Source organism: Arvicanthis niloticus, chromosome 3 (genome assembly GCF_011762505.2).
Source record: "Arvicanthis niloticus isolate mArvNil1 chromosome 3, mArvNil1.pat.X, whole genome shotgun sequence".
NCBI classification, from domain to species: domain Eukaryota; kingdom Metazoa; phylum Chordata; class Mammalia; order Rodentia; family Muridae; genus Arvicanthis; species Arvicanthis niloticus.
In genome coordinates this window covers 82,434,654-82,450,372 of record NC_047660.1, presented here as the reverse complement: position 1 = coordinate 82,450,372, position 15,719 = coordinate 82,434,654, and the positions used below count along the sequence as shown (strand labels likewise).

General features: G+C 48.2%; 1 protein-coding gene across 20 annotated transcripts in view; it reads left to right on the top strand.

Moving 5' to 3' along the window:
* Window positions 1-15,620, top strand: part of Cacna1d (calcium voltage-gated channel subunit alpha1 D) — a 428,745-nt gene extending 413,125 nt beyond the window's left edge. For 17 of the 20 annotated variants that reach the window (XM_076931328.1, XM_076931316.1, XM_076931314.1 and 14 more), the window contains 8 exons: window positions 3,643-3,756; window positions 4,458-4,822; window positions 5,517-5,543; window positions 6,752-6,901; window positions 8,507-8,670; window positions 10,522-10,643; window positions 12,525-12,845; window positions 13,169-15,620. In XM_076931328.1, coding sequence (XP_076787443.1) covers window positions 3,643-3,756; window positions 4,458-4,822; window positions 5,517-5,543; window positions 6,752-6,901; window positions 8,507-8,670; window positions 10,522-10,643; window positions 12,525-12,845; window positions 13,169-13,462 — 1,557 coding nt within the window. In that variant the 3' untranslated portion in view covers window positions 13,463-15,620. Of the gene's footprint in view, window positions 1-3,642; window positions 3,757-4,457; window positions 4,823-5,516; window positions 5,544-6,751; window positions 6,902-8,506; window positions 8,671-10,521; window positions 10,644-12,524; window positions 12,846-13,168 lie in introns of those variants that run through there. The other 3 variants (XM_076931317.1, XM_034497325.2, XM_076931330.1) reach the window with 2 other exon arrangements.
* Window positions 15,621-15,719: the final 99 nt, after the last annotated feature.

The following is a 15,719-nucleotide window of genomic DNA, read 5'->3' as shown; positions in this document are numbered from 1 at the left end:
CTGGGTGTTTGTGTATGTGTGCTGTGGAGTGAGAGTTGGCAGATGACTGGCCTGTCACAGGGAGCTAGTCTGGGGAAGCAGTCAGCAAATGCTTTTCAAATGCATCCAGACAGACGGCACTCGCCCCAGAGGGTGGGCAAGGAAGGTAAATGGGCGTTCCCGCGCCACAGCAGAGCGCTGCTGCTTCGGAGATGTTTAGAGAGAATATATTTTTGGTGACTTAATCATTAAGTAGAGTAAATATCTATAAAACTCCAATTAAATGGTGTCTAAAACTTAAAGGAGCAGTCTACAGGCAAAATGCCAACATTTCTTTTTTAAACAAATATTTATGATAACAGCTAGCATTTTAAAGTCAACCAGAAACTAGGCTTGATCCTGTTTAATATTTTGTAAGATTGGACATCTTAAAACAAGTCAATAATGTTTATATTTTATAGCAATTCTGTGTTTATTCAAAACTATAACTCTACTGTGATGTTAATGGACTGACTTTATATGGCTATGTGCGGATTTAAGTGCTAATGACCACATTTCAAATTAAAACAATATTTTTGCTGATAGAGATAGATACACAAAATATGAAAGACTAGAAAATTTTACTGACTGTAACATGTTTTCTTCAAGAAAATATATATATATTTTTAATGCTGTGAATGACTAAGTAATTTCTCTGAGGGTTTAAGGCAGTTGTCTGTACTTCTGGAACACTGGATTCTGTGCCTATGGGATTTGGAAACAGCCTAAGCTACCTTTTAGCTTGATATGTGTGCTAGAATAATTTTCATTCTCATGTTTTGTGATATGTAATAAATCCAGGGTGCTGTGCTTAGGCTCCATTTTCATTCTAGTCGGGAACCTATGTGTCGGTCCCCTGCCCCCAGGTCCTACGCAAGAGAGCGAATCAGCCCCACAATTACCAGGTGCGCTTTGCAAACTAGGATCATGAGTTCAAAACCCTCTGCTTTCACATCTGGGAAGAGTGATGCTTTCTCTCCTCCTGTCTCTTTAATAAATATGTTGTCATTATTTGTTTGGGGACGTGGTACCCCAAGCCACCTGTTAACCCTCTCCATGATTTGTGTTGCGAACAAACCTTCTGTCCTGTCTGTTTACTCCCCATTCCTGTCAACTAAATTCTAATCTCGTGTAACTCTGAAGATGTGCTGGAGACAGTTTCTGTTTTCATTATGCAACTGTTACATGTGTATTTCAGTGAAATGTCAACTCATCAACAAAGGATGATGTTAAAAATTATCCAAATAAATAGTTTTCTATTTCTTTTAATCATACCTAGTCCAGTTAGTTAAATGAGAGCAAGACTGTTATTTAAACTGGCGAGTGTTCCTGGCCCTGTGTCTTGAAAATCTGCATTAATATGCACGGCGTACATGGAGTGTCAAACACGGCAAATATAACCCACATTTGTTTTGTGGACACAGCAGCAGAGGTTTCAAGCATTGCATCTTGTCTGAACCTCAAATATGTAATAGACCTCTCTCGCAAAGTCAGACAAGGAGACTTTCGCCAAGCTTCTTGTGTCTTGAGAATTGTGCTCTAGAAACTGAATGAGTGGGTATGTATGGTCGTTCTTCACATGCCTGCAGCTGAACTGAGTAAGACCTTCTACCAACACACCCGTGGAGCTGCCTTCATGGTATTTCTGAGGAATAGAGGTGGGTCTGTTGCAGGCCTAAAAAGTGTGCTGAACTTAGGGGGGAGAGAGAGAGAGAGAGAAAGAGAGAGAGAGAGAGAGAGAGAGAGAGAGAGAGAGAGAGAGAGAGAGACTTTCAAAAGTGCATATACATTAGTGCCTACAGTTAGAAGGGCAGTAGGAAGTAGCTTCTGTGGCCACATCATGAACTGTCTGACTGTCTGGGATGCTGGGATATGTCTGTCTTTGCCTTTCTATACATTGATATGTATGCTAGAAAAATGTCATTACCACATTCTGTGGTTACATAATTAGCTTCATGCAGTTTTAGTTGGGAATGTGTGTTGGTTCCCTACCCCAGGAACTAAGGTCCCATTGCCTGACATTCCTAGGCAAGACCCATAAAGCTTCAATTCCCTCGCATGACTTTTGTCCCTACAATTCATGAAACATAAGGACCTGCTGGTCTCCAATCACAGAAGGGTTCGGACCAAACCAGCCCCATTTGCCGTTTGTGCAGAACCATCTAATGGACCAGATGTTCTTGTGGATGTGACTGTTTTATAAAGGGCCGCTTGACAAATCTCTGAACAACTTTACATTTTGAATGTCACCACCATTTTACATTGTCACCACTGCTATCTGCAGATGACTTGTTTTGAGTATTTTGACACCAGGAGTTCCCGCTCTGCTTAGCCCTGCTCTGCTTCCCTCCTCTCTCTTTCCCTTCCCTTTTCCTCTGTTCCCTCCCTTCCCCTTTTCCAAGCATCTATCCCACCGCAGAGTGTCTCAGGCATAAACACTGCTCTTTATGGCAGTCCTTCCCAAAGCTACTCACCTTCTGTGTGGCACTGAGAAGAAAGGACAGGAAAGTGCTCTCTACCTAGGGACCCAGCCCTCCACAGCTTTCTTCTGTACATGGCTCTGAGGTTGGAGCACAAGCTGCTTATGCAGGCAGTGTCCTTGGCTCCCCAGTAGCTTGTAGGTGTTACTGTTTGCTGCCTAAGACCCCAGAACAACTGTGGAGAAGGATGAAACCCCTGTTCGTCTGAAGTCAGCATCTTGACCTTCTTCAAATTAATGCTGAAAACTCAATTTTCTTAGCTCGTGACTCCCCCTTTCCCTGTCTCCAGGCCGTTCACATGGTTTCCCTGATACAGCTGTGGGCGATGCAGACTTTCCCAGGCCCATCATAACTGATCCCCTGGGCTAAGGAAGGCCAGCAGAGAGGGTCTGCGGGGAAGTCTAGAACCTAGAGCTGTCACCCGTGGGTCTTGCACTACCTGTAGATGGTAGCAAGACCTCAGTTTGTGTGGCCTTCAGAATCCTGATCCCTCTGCTAGCAGATTCTCAGCCTGTATGGCCTGTATAGGCAGAGGACACCCCGAGGGCTGGAGAGGCTCCACTGCACAGCAGCCTAAGCCTGTGTGACTGTTGATCTGTTTCCTTGTGATCTGAGTGGTGTGCTGGTGACTGCTATGTATGATGTCACCCACCTGTTTCATGCTTTACAGTGAGTCAGTGGCCCCAATGACCGCTTGTTTCTCTGTACCTAAGCCAGCTCATCCTCCATGCAGCCAGGCAATTCTTGTCCCCTTGTTCTTTTTTTAGGAAAAACTAACTAGATGATATTCCTTGCCCTATTTGGGGCTCAGGATGCGATTCTCTGCAAGCAGCCTTTCGGAAGATTGTCAGTTTAGTCAGGGGCATACACTGTTGGCTGTGGCCATCCCTAGTACTGGTGGTCAAGTAGTATGCTGTAAGTCGGGTATTTCCAGGGGAAGTTACTTGATCACAGGCTTTAATCAGCTCAACCTAGTTCCATTGGGACCTACTGACATCCCATCCCTAACAGCCTAGGTCACAGTTACAGTTAGTCAGTAGTTCCTTGAATTGGCCTTTGGAGAAAGCTTCCCCTCCTACTGCTCCATCAGGCTGGACCACGGCTCCTCTATATCTAACCTGTTCTGCCATTTTCATTGACCTAGGCGGGATTAAGGACCCTGCATGACATTGGGCCAGAAATCCGAAGGGCTATATCCTGTGACTTGCAAGATGACGAGCCAGAAGAATCCAAACCAGAAGAAGAAGATGTATTCAAAGTAATTATTCCATGCCTAGCTACTCACTGGCCACATGGAGATAGTGGGGCGGGGCTTTGGTTGGGGTGGCTCTGATCCACAGAGGAATGTGGAGAATACAAACCAGTGGCAGGGGCTAGAGAGGCTTGCACATCCTGCCCTGCCCCACCCTGGGACCTCTCCATTCACCAGCACCTCTTGTGGGCCAGACCAGCCCCTTTCCTGAGCTTTCCCCCCACCCTGTCCCCAGCTGTCAGCTTCTCAGCTTGGCCACAGCCAACTGACCAGAGTACAGGAACATTCTGGGTCTTTCTAGCAGCTGTCCACGCTGCCTTCCTTCTGCTCCAGCAGTTCTTTGATCTGCCAGCCAGCCCTCAACCTCCCAGCTCAGAGAAAATGTCAAGTACCCCACCTTGGGGCTACCCACCAAGCCAGCTGGGCTTAAGTCACCTCATCTTGGAGCGACTGGAAGAACATACCCAAGGGGCAGCAGAGGGCTTGCTCCCCAGCTCAGGACTTGGTAACCTTCCTCATTTCAGGTGGGCCCACTGCCACACGAGTACGTTCACCTGACCACCGAAAGAGACCCTCAGGTTGTTTCACAGGGGTCCTCTGGAGCTTGCCTAGAGTTTGTGTTTCATGTAGAGAAAAATGACCTAACGTAGCTAGCCTGCATCAAATACTTGTTAAATTACCTGGTGTTGTCTCCCATTATTTTGCAGAGAAATGGTGCCCTGCTTGGAAACCATGTCAATCATGTTAATAGTGATAGGAGAGATTCCCTTCAGCAGACCAATACCACCCACCGTCCCCTGCATGTCCAAAGGCCTTCAATTCCACCTGCAAGTGATACTGAGAAACCGCTGTTTCCTCCAGCAGGAAATTCGGTGTGTCATAGCCATCATAACCATAATTCCATAGGGAAGCAAGTTCCCACCTCAACAAATGCCAATCTCAATAATGCCAATATGTCCAAAGCTGCCCACGGAAAGCGGCCCAGCATTGGGAACCTTGAGCATGTATCTGAAAATGGGCATTACTCCTACAAGCACGACAGAGAGCTTCAAAGAAGGTCCAGTATTAAAAGGTAACCTTGAAAAGGTGATGCAGTGTCTGTCCTTGTCACACCTGTTCTGCAGGGCAAGTCTTCTGCCCTGTGCTCTGGCACATGGCAACTCCCCGAGGACATCTGTATTTGAACCTGAGTGCCACTTGCCTCTTGGCCTCTCTGTATATTGCCCGTGTGAGGGACCTACCACATAAGGGATCACCCACTACCCATCTGCTGCATGAAGTGTTCTCTTAAAACAACAGCAGCCACAGAATCCATTTTCCTTAGTTATGACAACATGCTTTGGGATAGGAGTTGGTAAATGTCTTCTGTAAGGGGCCAGTATTTTACTTTTGGGGACCATTCAGTTTATCTTGCAAAACTACCCAACTTTGCCATAGCAGGGTGAACGCAGCCAGGGAACATTCTTAAGCAGTTGTGTTCCCATAAAGCTATGCTTGTAGACACCGGAATTTGGGCTTTGTAGAATTAGAAAGAGTGAAAGGGTTCTCTTCTTTTTACTTTGTTTCCTGCCCTTTTTTATAAATGTGAAATCTCTTCCTAGATCATGGGCCACACAAAAAAAGATAGTAGGTTATAGCTGGCCAGCAAACTGTGGTTTGCCCAGCCCCACTCCAGAAGACAGGCTGGTATCTGTGTATCTAATGCTTTTGGAAATGTTTAACTATTCTCTTCTCCCTCCCTCCCATGGTATGCTTTTCCTGGATAGAACCCGCTATTATGAGACTTACATTAGGTAGGTGCTTGTTGCTTCTGTCTTTGTTTTAAAACTGTGCTGACCTGTTCCCCACTACATTTGCTCAGTGCCAAGGAAGAAGAAAAATATCTTTTTAGCCAAGTCATCTAATGTTCTCAAAATGCTAGAGATTGCACTCATGAATGGGCAGTTCCCACTTATTTCTCACAAAGGAACTGGTCCCCACCAGTCTCTCCACTTTCCCTGCCCCTGTATAGCTGGGTAGGTCTAGCCGCTTTAGGGGTCCAGATTCTCATGTGCACTTAGGAGAAGCATAGCCCAGACATACTAAAAACCAATACCAGATCCCTCTGCTTCACTGACTTCCATGTGAGTGTGTGTGTGTGTGTGTGTGTGTGTGTGTGTGTGTGTGTGTGTGTTGGGATAATCGCATATACATTGTTAACAGGACTTACTTATGGGTGGAATGGTCATTTTGCTGGGGACAAGAGAGGAAAGAGCTTCAGGATCATTGCTTCTAGTAAGATCAGGAGGTTCTTGGTCAGAGGAGTGAATGAATGAGGTGCTCTCGGTTGATGTCACTGAGCCCATGGGGCTCCTCTGGCTTGAGGCCAGGAGGAGGCAGGGTGTTTCATGGAAATAGTGCTCTGACCTGGGGCAGCCAGTGGAAACCTCAGGAGACATTTTCCAGGAACAGTTTCCTCTCTGGTGGCACAAAAGCCAGAACTTCTTCAGCAGCCACAATTTGATTGGGTGCAGTAGGCAGGATGGAGATCTCTGTCCCAGGTTCTGAAGTTGCATTGGTTGGATCTGGGGGAGTGGGAGATGTCTGGGAACCTAGAGACTTTTCTTGGGACTCCTGATTACAGAGTGGAAGGCTCTAGGTCTGCTTGCTCTATTATTCAAATTACATCAGTGTCTATGTCTCAAGGTCTCTAAGCACAGTGGTTTGGCCCTAGCACTGTGCAAGGCACTGAGACCACAAGCACACACACACACACACACACATGCACACACACACATGCACACACACGCACACACATGCACGCACGCACACACGCACACTGATGCACAGGTGTACAGGCACAGGGCACTTTGGCCAGAGCCTGAGTAGTTCTACAGCCGTGGGGCGGGAATGTGTAGGAAGAAGCAGGCACTCTGAGGGAGGACACAGGCTGGTGCAGTGGCATGGCTGAAGGATCTAGCTGCCACCTCCTCGAGCTTTCAGATCTCTTTCCCAACTGCAGGTCTGAGTCGGGAGATGAGCAGCTTCCAACCATTTGCCGTGAAGACCCTGAGATACACGGTTACTTCCGAGACCCCCGCTGCTTAGGGGAGCAGGAGTATTTCAGTAGCGAGGAGTGCTGCGAGGACGACAGCTCTCCCACCTGGAGCAGGTGAGGGGCTCGGCCTGGGCGGGGTTCAGAAGACCAGCCCTCCCCTACTCTGCTCCTGCTCAGGGGTCAGAGCCACACTCAAGATTCCTCTGACACATCAAGGCAGGAGTTCAAGCTTGACTTATTTCACTGGGGCCCCTGGGAACCTCAGGAGGGCTCTGGCCCTGGGAACTGGACCTCCAACGGCTGTCAGACCCTGCAATCTCAGATATTAGATCGTTCTAGGGAGTGGGTATTTCGAGGCAGGGCCTCTCTACATAGCATTGGCTATCCTGGAACTCACTCTGTAGACCAGGCTGGCCTAGAGCTCACAGAGATCTGCCTGCCTCCACCTCCCAAGTGCTGGGGTTAAAGGTGTGCACCACTACACCTGGCCTGAGAGATGAGTTCTTATTAACTGACTTAGGAACACCAGCCTTGGCTGTGTTTGCATGGCACCCTGGCTGGTGTCTCAGTGACCCCTGCTTCCTGTGCCAATGAAAGGGTCGCTGCTGAGGGTAGGGGGACGAGAGGTAAGAACAGCTTTCTTCAAGCAGAGGTACCTCTCCCAGCTTCTGTCCTGCAGAAAGGATGCTGCTGGCTAAAGTAGGCATTGTACAGGGCTGGGGAGATGGCTCAGGGATGACGAGTGTTTGCAATGCTTCCAGAGGACCCAGGTTCAGCTTGTAGCACCCACATGACACAGGGCAGCTAACAACTGTCATTTACTTTAGTTCCAGGGGGATCTGATGCCCTCTTCTGGTCTCAATGGGCACTGCATGCACAAGGCACACATATATGCTCACAAAACACTCATAAATAAAAATAAATAAATCTTTTTTTAAAAAAAAAAATAGGCACAGTGCAGCCAGTACAGGAGGACAAAATCACCTACCCCAATCCTCCCTGACCTATGGCTCACTGTCTCATCAGGCTGGGGCCACAATGTTGAAATGGAGTTAGAACAAGGCCATGTCTGGCTCCTGAGACACAGCCTGACAACCCTTACTTGTGCTCTGACAGGCCCTTTCCCACCACCTCCCACCAACGCCCAACTTCCACACTCACTGGTTCGGAGCCACATGGACCTGTGTACCCCACTCCTGGGGCTTGTCCATCCCAGACCTCCCTCTCAGGGATCCTTAGCCACCCCTGCTGTTCTCAGTCTACTTTAACAGCAACCCCAGGCCAGCCTTTGCATCTCTCCTTTTTGGAACTGAAGCATGCCCTTCAAACAAGAACCCAGCAGTGGAACCCACCACTTTCTCCCATTTCTTACATTGCACTGAGCATGCACGCTAATGGCGTTCTCTAAGCGCCATGTCCTGATGGATACCTGGAGAGGATAGATCCTTAGGACAATGGTTTACAGGAGATGAGTAAAGGGTAGCTAGTTGACAAGCTTTGTGAGATCACCATTCGCTTCTGGCCTGTGCATGTCCTGAGCATGAAAACAACTGCCATGCATCTTATCACAAGCTTCCAGCCCCAACTTCCTGAGATGGTTCTTGCTCTCTACCTGGAAGCTTCCACCACTCATAGGACAGGGCTTGTAGGAGTTAAGAAAAGGCTTCTTGCCTAGAACCTCACATGTACCTTTTCATGTTTTCTCTCATCAACTGCCAGGCAAAACTACAGCTATTACAACAGGTACCCAGGCAGCTCCATGGACTTTGAGAGGCCCCGAGGCTACCATCACCCCCAAGGTTTCTTAGAAGACGATGACTCTCCCATTGGCTATGATTCACGGAGATCTCCGAGGAGACGCCTTCTACCTCCTACCCCGCCATGTGAGGCCAGCTTTCTTGTTCAGGGTGAAGTCTCCCAGAGGGCATCATGCTTGCCCCCATCCTAGCCCTGGGATAATGATGGATGTGTGTTACATGGGAAGTGCTGGTAACTCTTAAGTCCAGCCAGTACCGGGGTAGACAGTGCTTTCCTGGCACAAAGGAAAATGGGGGCTGCCCTTTCTCCTGTAACTGTGGTTATCTCCAAGTCTTTGCCAACCCCTAGAAGGGCATTTGAATTTTGCCAAGTGTGGTGTTTGATGATGGTTAAGAGTATCCACTTCTGGTGTTTCTGAGGAATGAAGCATAATCGAGGATTCTGTTTAGTAACCAAGAAGCTCCTGAGCCTAACTGTGCACACAGGAAAGAACATGGGTTGCCATGCCCCACCCCAGCTGCCACAGCCTGCTGGGTGTCTCATCAAATCCATTTGAATGCTTAATATTTAATTAGCCCCAAACACATGCTGCTAAATGAAGTCTTTCCTTAACCCATAGATACCAAGTGTACAGGTGTAGGCGAGGCCCAGCAGGGGTCTTTGGTTCCTGCCACCCCTTTTCCAAGTCTGTGTCTTTACTTATACCACACTCACACAGCCAAGGGGACACTTGAGTGCCCTGGTCCCAGGGCTATCTAGTTTGCAGACCTGGTGGAGGGGGGAACATCTGGCTAAACTGGCCTGTATTCTTAGCCAATGGGAGTGGGTAAGGGCAGAGAGATGAAAGAGCTATGTCTTACAGAGACTGTAGTGCAAAGCTCACTGGATGAAGGGGCCCCGGGGCTTATTTTAGTGGTAGATCCTGAATGGGTGGGAGGGGTTGTTTTTTCTTCCAGTTACAAACTGCTGACCTGTCTAGGTCTTAGGGCCTAGAGGCTGTGCTGGCCAAGAGGGCCATTTTCTGTGATCACACTGGTTAGTAGGCAAGGAGTGGCTTTCTTTATAAGCCGTTGACAGCTCACCTGGGAGGCCCTAGCATGCTGACTCTGTTTCCTCTCCACTGGTTACTTCCAGCCAGCCAATGACCAGGGCTTGGCCTGCTTTTCATTTCTGACCTGGCTTTTTGTGGAGTCCAAGGTGTCTGGGAAGCCTCTTTAGTCCAGACCCTGAGGACTTCCTATACATGAACTGAAAGCATGCAGAATTTTGCTGTGCTAGGAAAGTCTAGCAGCACAGAAGGTACAGTTGGATTAATGCAAAGCACAGATAGGGTGGGGGTTGGGGGCTCCCTGAGGTCCACGACAGGGCAGAAGGGCTTCTAGAACCCCGCTGGCTTTGCTAAAGGATCCCAGAAATCTAAGCCTCATATACTATAAATCCAAAAGCTGTGGACCATCAGTGACCCTCTGTCTGCAACTGCTGTCACACTGCAAGTACTTAGGTGCACTCACATCTAGGACAGGAAAGATGGTTTTTTTTCTAAGCAAAGAATTTGGTTATTTTCCCTGGTTAAGCTGGTTGATGGAATCTCTCATTTTAAAAACAGAAGCTTAAATATAGGGATCTCAGAAAGATGCAGAGTGTTTGTAGGGCAGAGGTAGGATAGCATGGCATGCCTAAGATTCTAGAATGGATCTCTGCAATACATCTCAGGGCTTGTAACTCAGCACAGATTCCCCTGGGCTGCCTGAGAGCAAACAGTTGCTTCCTTATCGGAACATCCCACAGCTGGGTTGCTCCTTTTAGTCTTCCAATCCCTAGTTGGGAGATTATGTAATTGTTTTTCTCTGACGAAACATGTGGCCTGCTTCTTCCTGGAATCCTTGCCAAATGCCCCAGGAAGTGGCCCTGACTCTCGAGACACATGGTCCAGACAGAATTTACATCACCACACATCATGTGCTTTCACTTCTTAGCCCATCGGAGGTCCTCCTTCAACTTTGAGTGTCTGCGCAGGCAAAGCAGCCAAGACGATGCCCTTCCATCGCCTGCCCTGCCTCACCGCGCTGCCCTACCCCTGCACCTGATGCAGCAGCAGGTGAGCCACTCTGGCCTCACCCTTGCCATGGCCCCTCCTGGGATGCACTCTCCCCTGGGATACACATGGAGGAAGCAAAGAGCCTGCCCCTTCCCATCTGGTTAACCTTGGAGTAGCCCTCTCTGGTAGATCTTCCCCACCCAGGGCCCATTCTCCTGGAGATGCACATGAGTAGGCTGGCATCTTTGGATCCCGTGCTTCCTGTCAAAGAACACTGGTACAGTCTGAACTAAGGCAATGCATCTGCTTGTAAGATTCCCTGTAACGGCTGCTGCTACTAATTATTCCTTCAGAGAGGTGGTTCCTCCATTAAGCTACTTGGGCAGCTTCTTGTGCATGAGCCCTCTGTTTCTAAGAGTGGGTGATCTTCCTCTATGGGTTAGGGGGCCACTAGCTCACAAGAAAGGCACTGAGGATAGATGAAAGGGTAGATGTATTCATGCATTGCATATATATGTGTAGATATGTATGAATATATACATATTGTCTTAGGGTTTCATTGCTGTGAAGAGACACCATGACCATGGCAACTTTACTCTTACAAAGTAAAACATTTAATCGAGGCTGGCTTATAATGTCAGAGGTTCAGTCCATTGTCATCATGACAGGAAGCATGGCAGCATCCAGGCAGACATGGTACTGTAGGAAGAGGCAAGAGTTCTACATCTTGATCCGAAGGCAGTCAGGAGGAGGCTGTCATTCCACATTGAGCTGAACCTGAACATAGGATTGTCAAAGCCCACCCCCACAGTAACACACTTCCTCCAACAGGCCACGCCTCCAAGTAATGCCACTCTCTGGGCCAAGTATATTCAAACTACACATATGTTCATTATATTTCTTGAACTATTTTGTCAGAAATCCTGTGTGGGTGATTGATCAAGGGAGATACCAGAAACCTGCACCCAGCTAGCCAGCTAGCAGACCCCGATCTCAATGAGGTTCTGATGCCAAGCTCTGAGCTCATAAGTACTCAGTGGCCATTGCAGATTTTCTAGTCACCTCTACCAGCACTTAAAAAACATATTTTGGAGTTATTTTATTTTACATGCCCGTATGCGTCTGTTTACCATGTGCATGTCTGATGGACACCCTTGGGGTTTAAAAGGCGTCAGATCCCCAGAACTGGAGTTACAGATGGTTATAAACTACCCATGTGTAGGTACTGGGGATTGAACCTAGATCCTCTGGAGGATAAATTAGTGATCTCAACCACTGAGCCCACTTGTCTGTATCCTCGTGGAAGAAAGATGAACTTTGTGAAAGCCCAGATCACTAGATGCCATAACTCAGTCGAGGAAGTCTATAAGGGAGGGGCCTGTGATCCACCAGGCACAAGCCTAAGTCTTACCACAGCCACTGGCCTAGGTTGTCCTGGATTCCTTGGCTACAGTGCAAACAGGTATTAGCACACATCCCAAGGTGGCTCTCCCATGAAGGACATGTAAGAATCGTGGCTGTGCCCAGCGTTTCAGGGCAGGCAGAACACTCACTGCAGAATGAGAGGCACTAGAGTAGAGAGAATGGTGGTTTTCCTGCGTGAGCCAGAGTCCATGGTTTTCTCTGAAAACCATGTTTTAGTCCTGAAGCTCAGAGAGCCCTGGATAGTGTGTTCACACACCACAGCTTACTTATCCGTCTTTCCAGTTCCTCTTCATCCTGAAGTAGTTACATAAGTTAGGAACTGACAGCTCAGTCACAGAGAATGCCTTATGGCTTTGAGGAAGGAAGACCTAGTCTTTGAGGAGGCTGGTTCCCTGGCCAGCTCACAGTCTCTGCTCCACATGCATCTTTCCCCAGTCTTTTGAGAGGGGTTCCTGCACAGCAGCCACGCGCCAGACTGGGGCCAAGGCTCAGACCTCTCTCTGCTTCCCTCTTCAGATCATGGCTGTTGCAGGCCTAGATTCCAGTAAAGCGCAGAAGTACTCACCGAGCCACTCTACCCGGTCATGGGCCACCCCTCCAGCAACCCCTCCATACCGAGACTGGACCCCATGCTACACCCCTTTGATTCAGGTGGACCGCTCAGAGTCTATGGACCAGGTCAATGGCAGCCTGCCATCCCTACACCGCAGTTCCTGGTACACAGATGAACCTGACATCTCCTATAGGACTTTCACACCAGCTAGCCTGACTGTCCCCAGCAGCTTCCGGAACAAAAACAGCGACAAGCAGAGGAGTGCAGACAGCCTGGTGGAGGCAGTAAGTATGGGTGGCCTTTGACCTCTGGGCAAATCTTAGACAGCAGCAGAAACAGGAGAACCGCTGTCACATGGGGAGGGAGCAGTGGCGACATGGTGGGCCCTGCAGCCATGCCACCCGAGGGTGGTTTCTCAGCAGTATTTAAGACCTGAGTGAAAACCAGCTGGCACTGCCAAGCCCCACCAAAGATTGCCATCCTGCAGTACCAGTCAGTGCTACATCCCCAGTGTTCTCACTCTTGCTCATGCATGGACCAGAGCATGCCGAGCAGTGACAGCTGAAGCAGAGCTTTCCTCATGCCTTTGATCATCTCTCCTGTACAGGTCCTGATATCTGAAGGCTTGGGACGCTACGCAAGGGACCCCAAATTTGTCTCAGCAACAAAACATGAGATTGCCGATGCCTGTGACCTAACCATAGATGAGATGGAAAGTGCAGCCAGCACCCTGCTCAATGGCAGTGTGTGTCCTCGAACCAATGGGGACATGGGCCCCATCTCACACCGCCAGGACTATGAGCTCCAGGACTTTGGTCCTGGCTACAGTGACGAGGAGCCAGACCCTGGGCGAGAGGAAGAGGACCTGGCAGATGAAATGATTTGCATTACCACCTTGTAGCCCAGTGAGGGCAGGCTGGCTCCAGCCTGAGACGGGCATGGGAGGGCCAGGGATAAAGTGCCTCATAATTAGGAAAGTTTAGGCACTAGTTGGGAGAAAAATGCTCAATTAGACTTTTGTACAAGTGATTTCATGCCTCAAGGAAGCCATAAACCTGGTAGGAGCAGGTTCTGAGCGGCCAAGCATGTGCTATGCCACATGCTGGGGCCCAGCCTCAGAAGACAGGATGTCTGGCCCCTGGAGAGGATGGGCAAGAACAGCAGCCTGGCCTGCACAGAGGCCAGAGGGCTGCCCAGGAGTTCACATCTCCCACCCAGGGTGCATGCCCATGCCCATTTGCCTGCAGACATGAGAGAGGTTAAAGGTGATGACAATCACCATGCCTGTGTCATTACCTCAACCATCGGTCTAGCATATCAGACACTCACTGGGCCCGGCATATCCATTTCTGAGCCCCCTCCCCCAACACACTGGTTCCTGGTTTCTGTGCAGCTGTTCTGAAAGGTACACATCAGAACCCAGCCACTAGTGGTCACAACAAGGGGAGTGGGACCGGACCATTTTGTTAAGCGCTGCCAGTTTACACAAGAGAACATCACTCAGATGGTCAGTTCTGTCACATTAAGGGCAGCTGTAAACTGGAAGAGTACCGCACTTGCAAACCAGGTAAAACTTAGATATGTTAGTTTGTTTAAAAATTATAGATTTACTGTACATGACTTGTAATATACAATTTGTATTTGTAAAGAGATGGTCTATATTTTGTAATTATCGTACCGTATTTGAACTGCAGCAATATCCACGGGTCCTAACAATCGTAGTTTCCCACCAAAACCTAGAAATTATTAGTATTTTTACTGGGGCTAAACAGAATTAGGAGAATTAGAGCCAATTCTCACATATTCAGTAAAAGAATCTTTTGGGGATAAACTTTTGAGTTCTTAAGAACTTGGCACTTCAGAACTTTTTCTAAGCTATTTTGAGTTACTATAAACCTATCTTTATGTAAGATATCAAGTTGACTATTTGCAGTCTTTTCTTTGGGTTCTATGATTTTATATTGCACCGCTCATCCACATGGGTTGCTGTCGTCTTTGGTTTAGTTCTATTTTAATAATCCCCTGGTCAGTTAGTTATACAGCAGGTCCAGCTGGCTACTCGGCCCGGTGGCATCCATTGGTCCGGCTTCCTCAGCTGCCCATGCAAGATGCTTCTGGGTCTCTGATGCAGAACCACACAGGTGAGCGGCCCACATCTGCTCACATCCCCAAGGCTGCTTAAGAACTAAGAGGTATACTGCATGGGGGAAGAGGGGAGCACTGTGGGGCCCCATCGCCTTTCACAGCTGCTGTGCGGGGTGTTCTCTTCGAGAGCTGTCACACACAGCTGAGCGAGGGCTGAGGTTTTCACGAGAATACAAGCACTCTGAGTGCACGCCTGGGGACAGTTAGCGTTGGGATCTTTAGAATTGTCAAGGTTTCTGTCAGCATCATGAGATCTCATCCCATTACTTTCCTAAGGATTCTCTGCAATCAAAAAATACAGGTAGCAATTTGGGTTCAAAATTTTTAACTAGTACACAGACAACCTGTGGAAACAATTTTTCTTTTTGTAAATAAGTTTTATTATAAAGACCTCGAAAACCTCTTCGGAAGACATTCTTACTCCAGATGCAGAAACACTTCAAGGTTTGTGAATGACTGTTTCCTGACATAAAGCCTTTTTTTTTTTTTATTAAAATGCAAAGCATTCTTCAGAATAAACTGTGTAATAATTCCTTTGTATGGGGAGCTCTCCTCACACAGCTGGCTCTGCCGGGAGAGCTTCAGGCAGCTTTTGCTGCCCTTGGTCTCCTCCGAGGCCAATAGTAACTTCACACCAGCTGCAGAGAGTGCTGTTCTCCTAAAGGGCTAAACCACCATCAGCATTTACCTTGGACTCTGTCTTGCTGGGTGTCTTGTCTGTCTGTCTGTCTGTCTGACCATGCGACGTTAACGTCAGCAGATCACACTCGTTGTGTGTTCTGGAATGGGTGATCTGCCCCAAAGTCAGCCATCAATGCTGCCTGGCTTTTCAGGCTGTCCCACTTCCCAGTATGTCTGCTTTAAGCCTGGTTCAACTTCTCATCTAATATTAAATTTCTCTTTGTAAGAAAAAATTTGAAGTTGTAGAGCATGTTTTTTTTTCCCTCCCCTTTAAGGAAGTTTTAAGACTAAATAGTTCTGCTTTTTGGTTTTCCTGCCCCGGCCCCAACCCC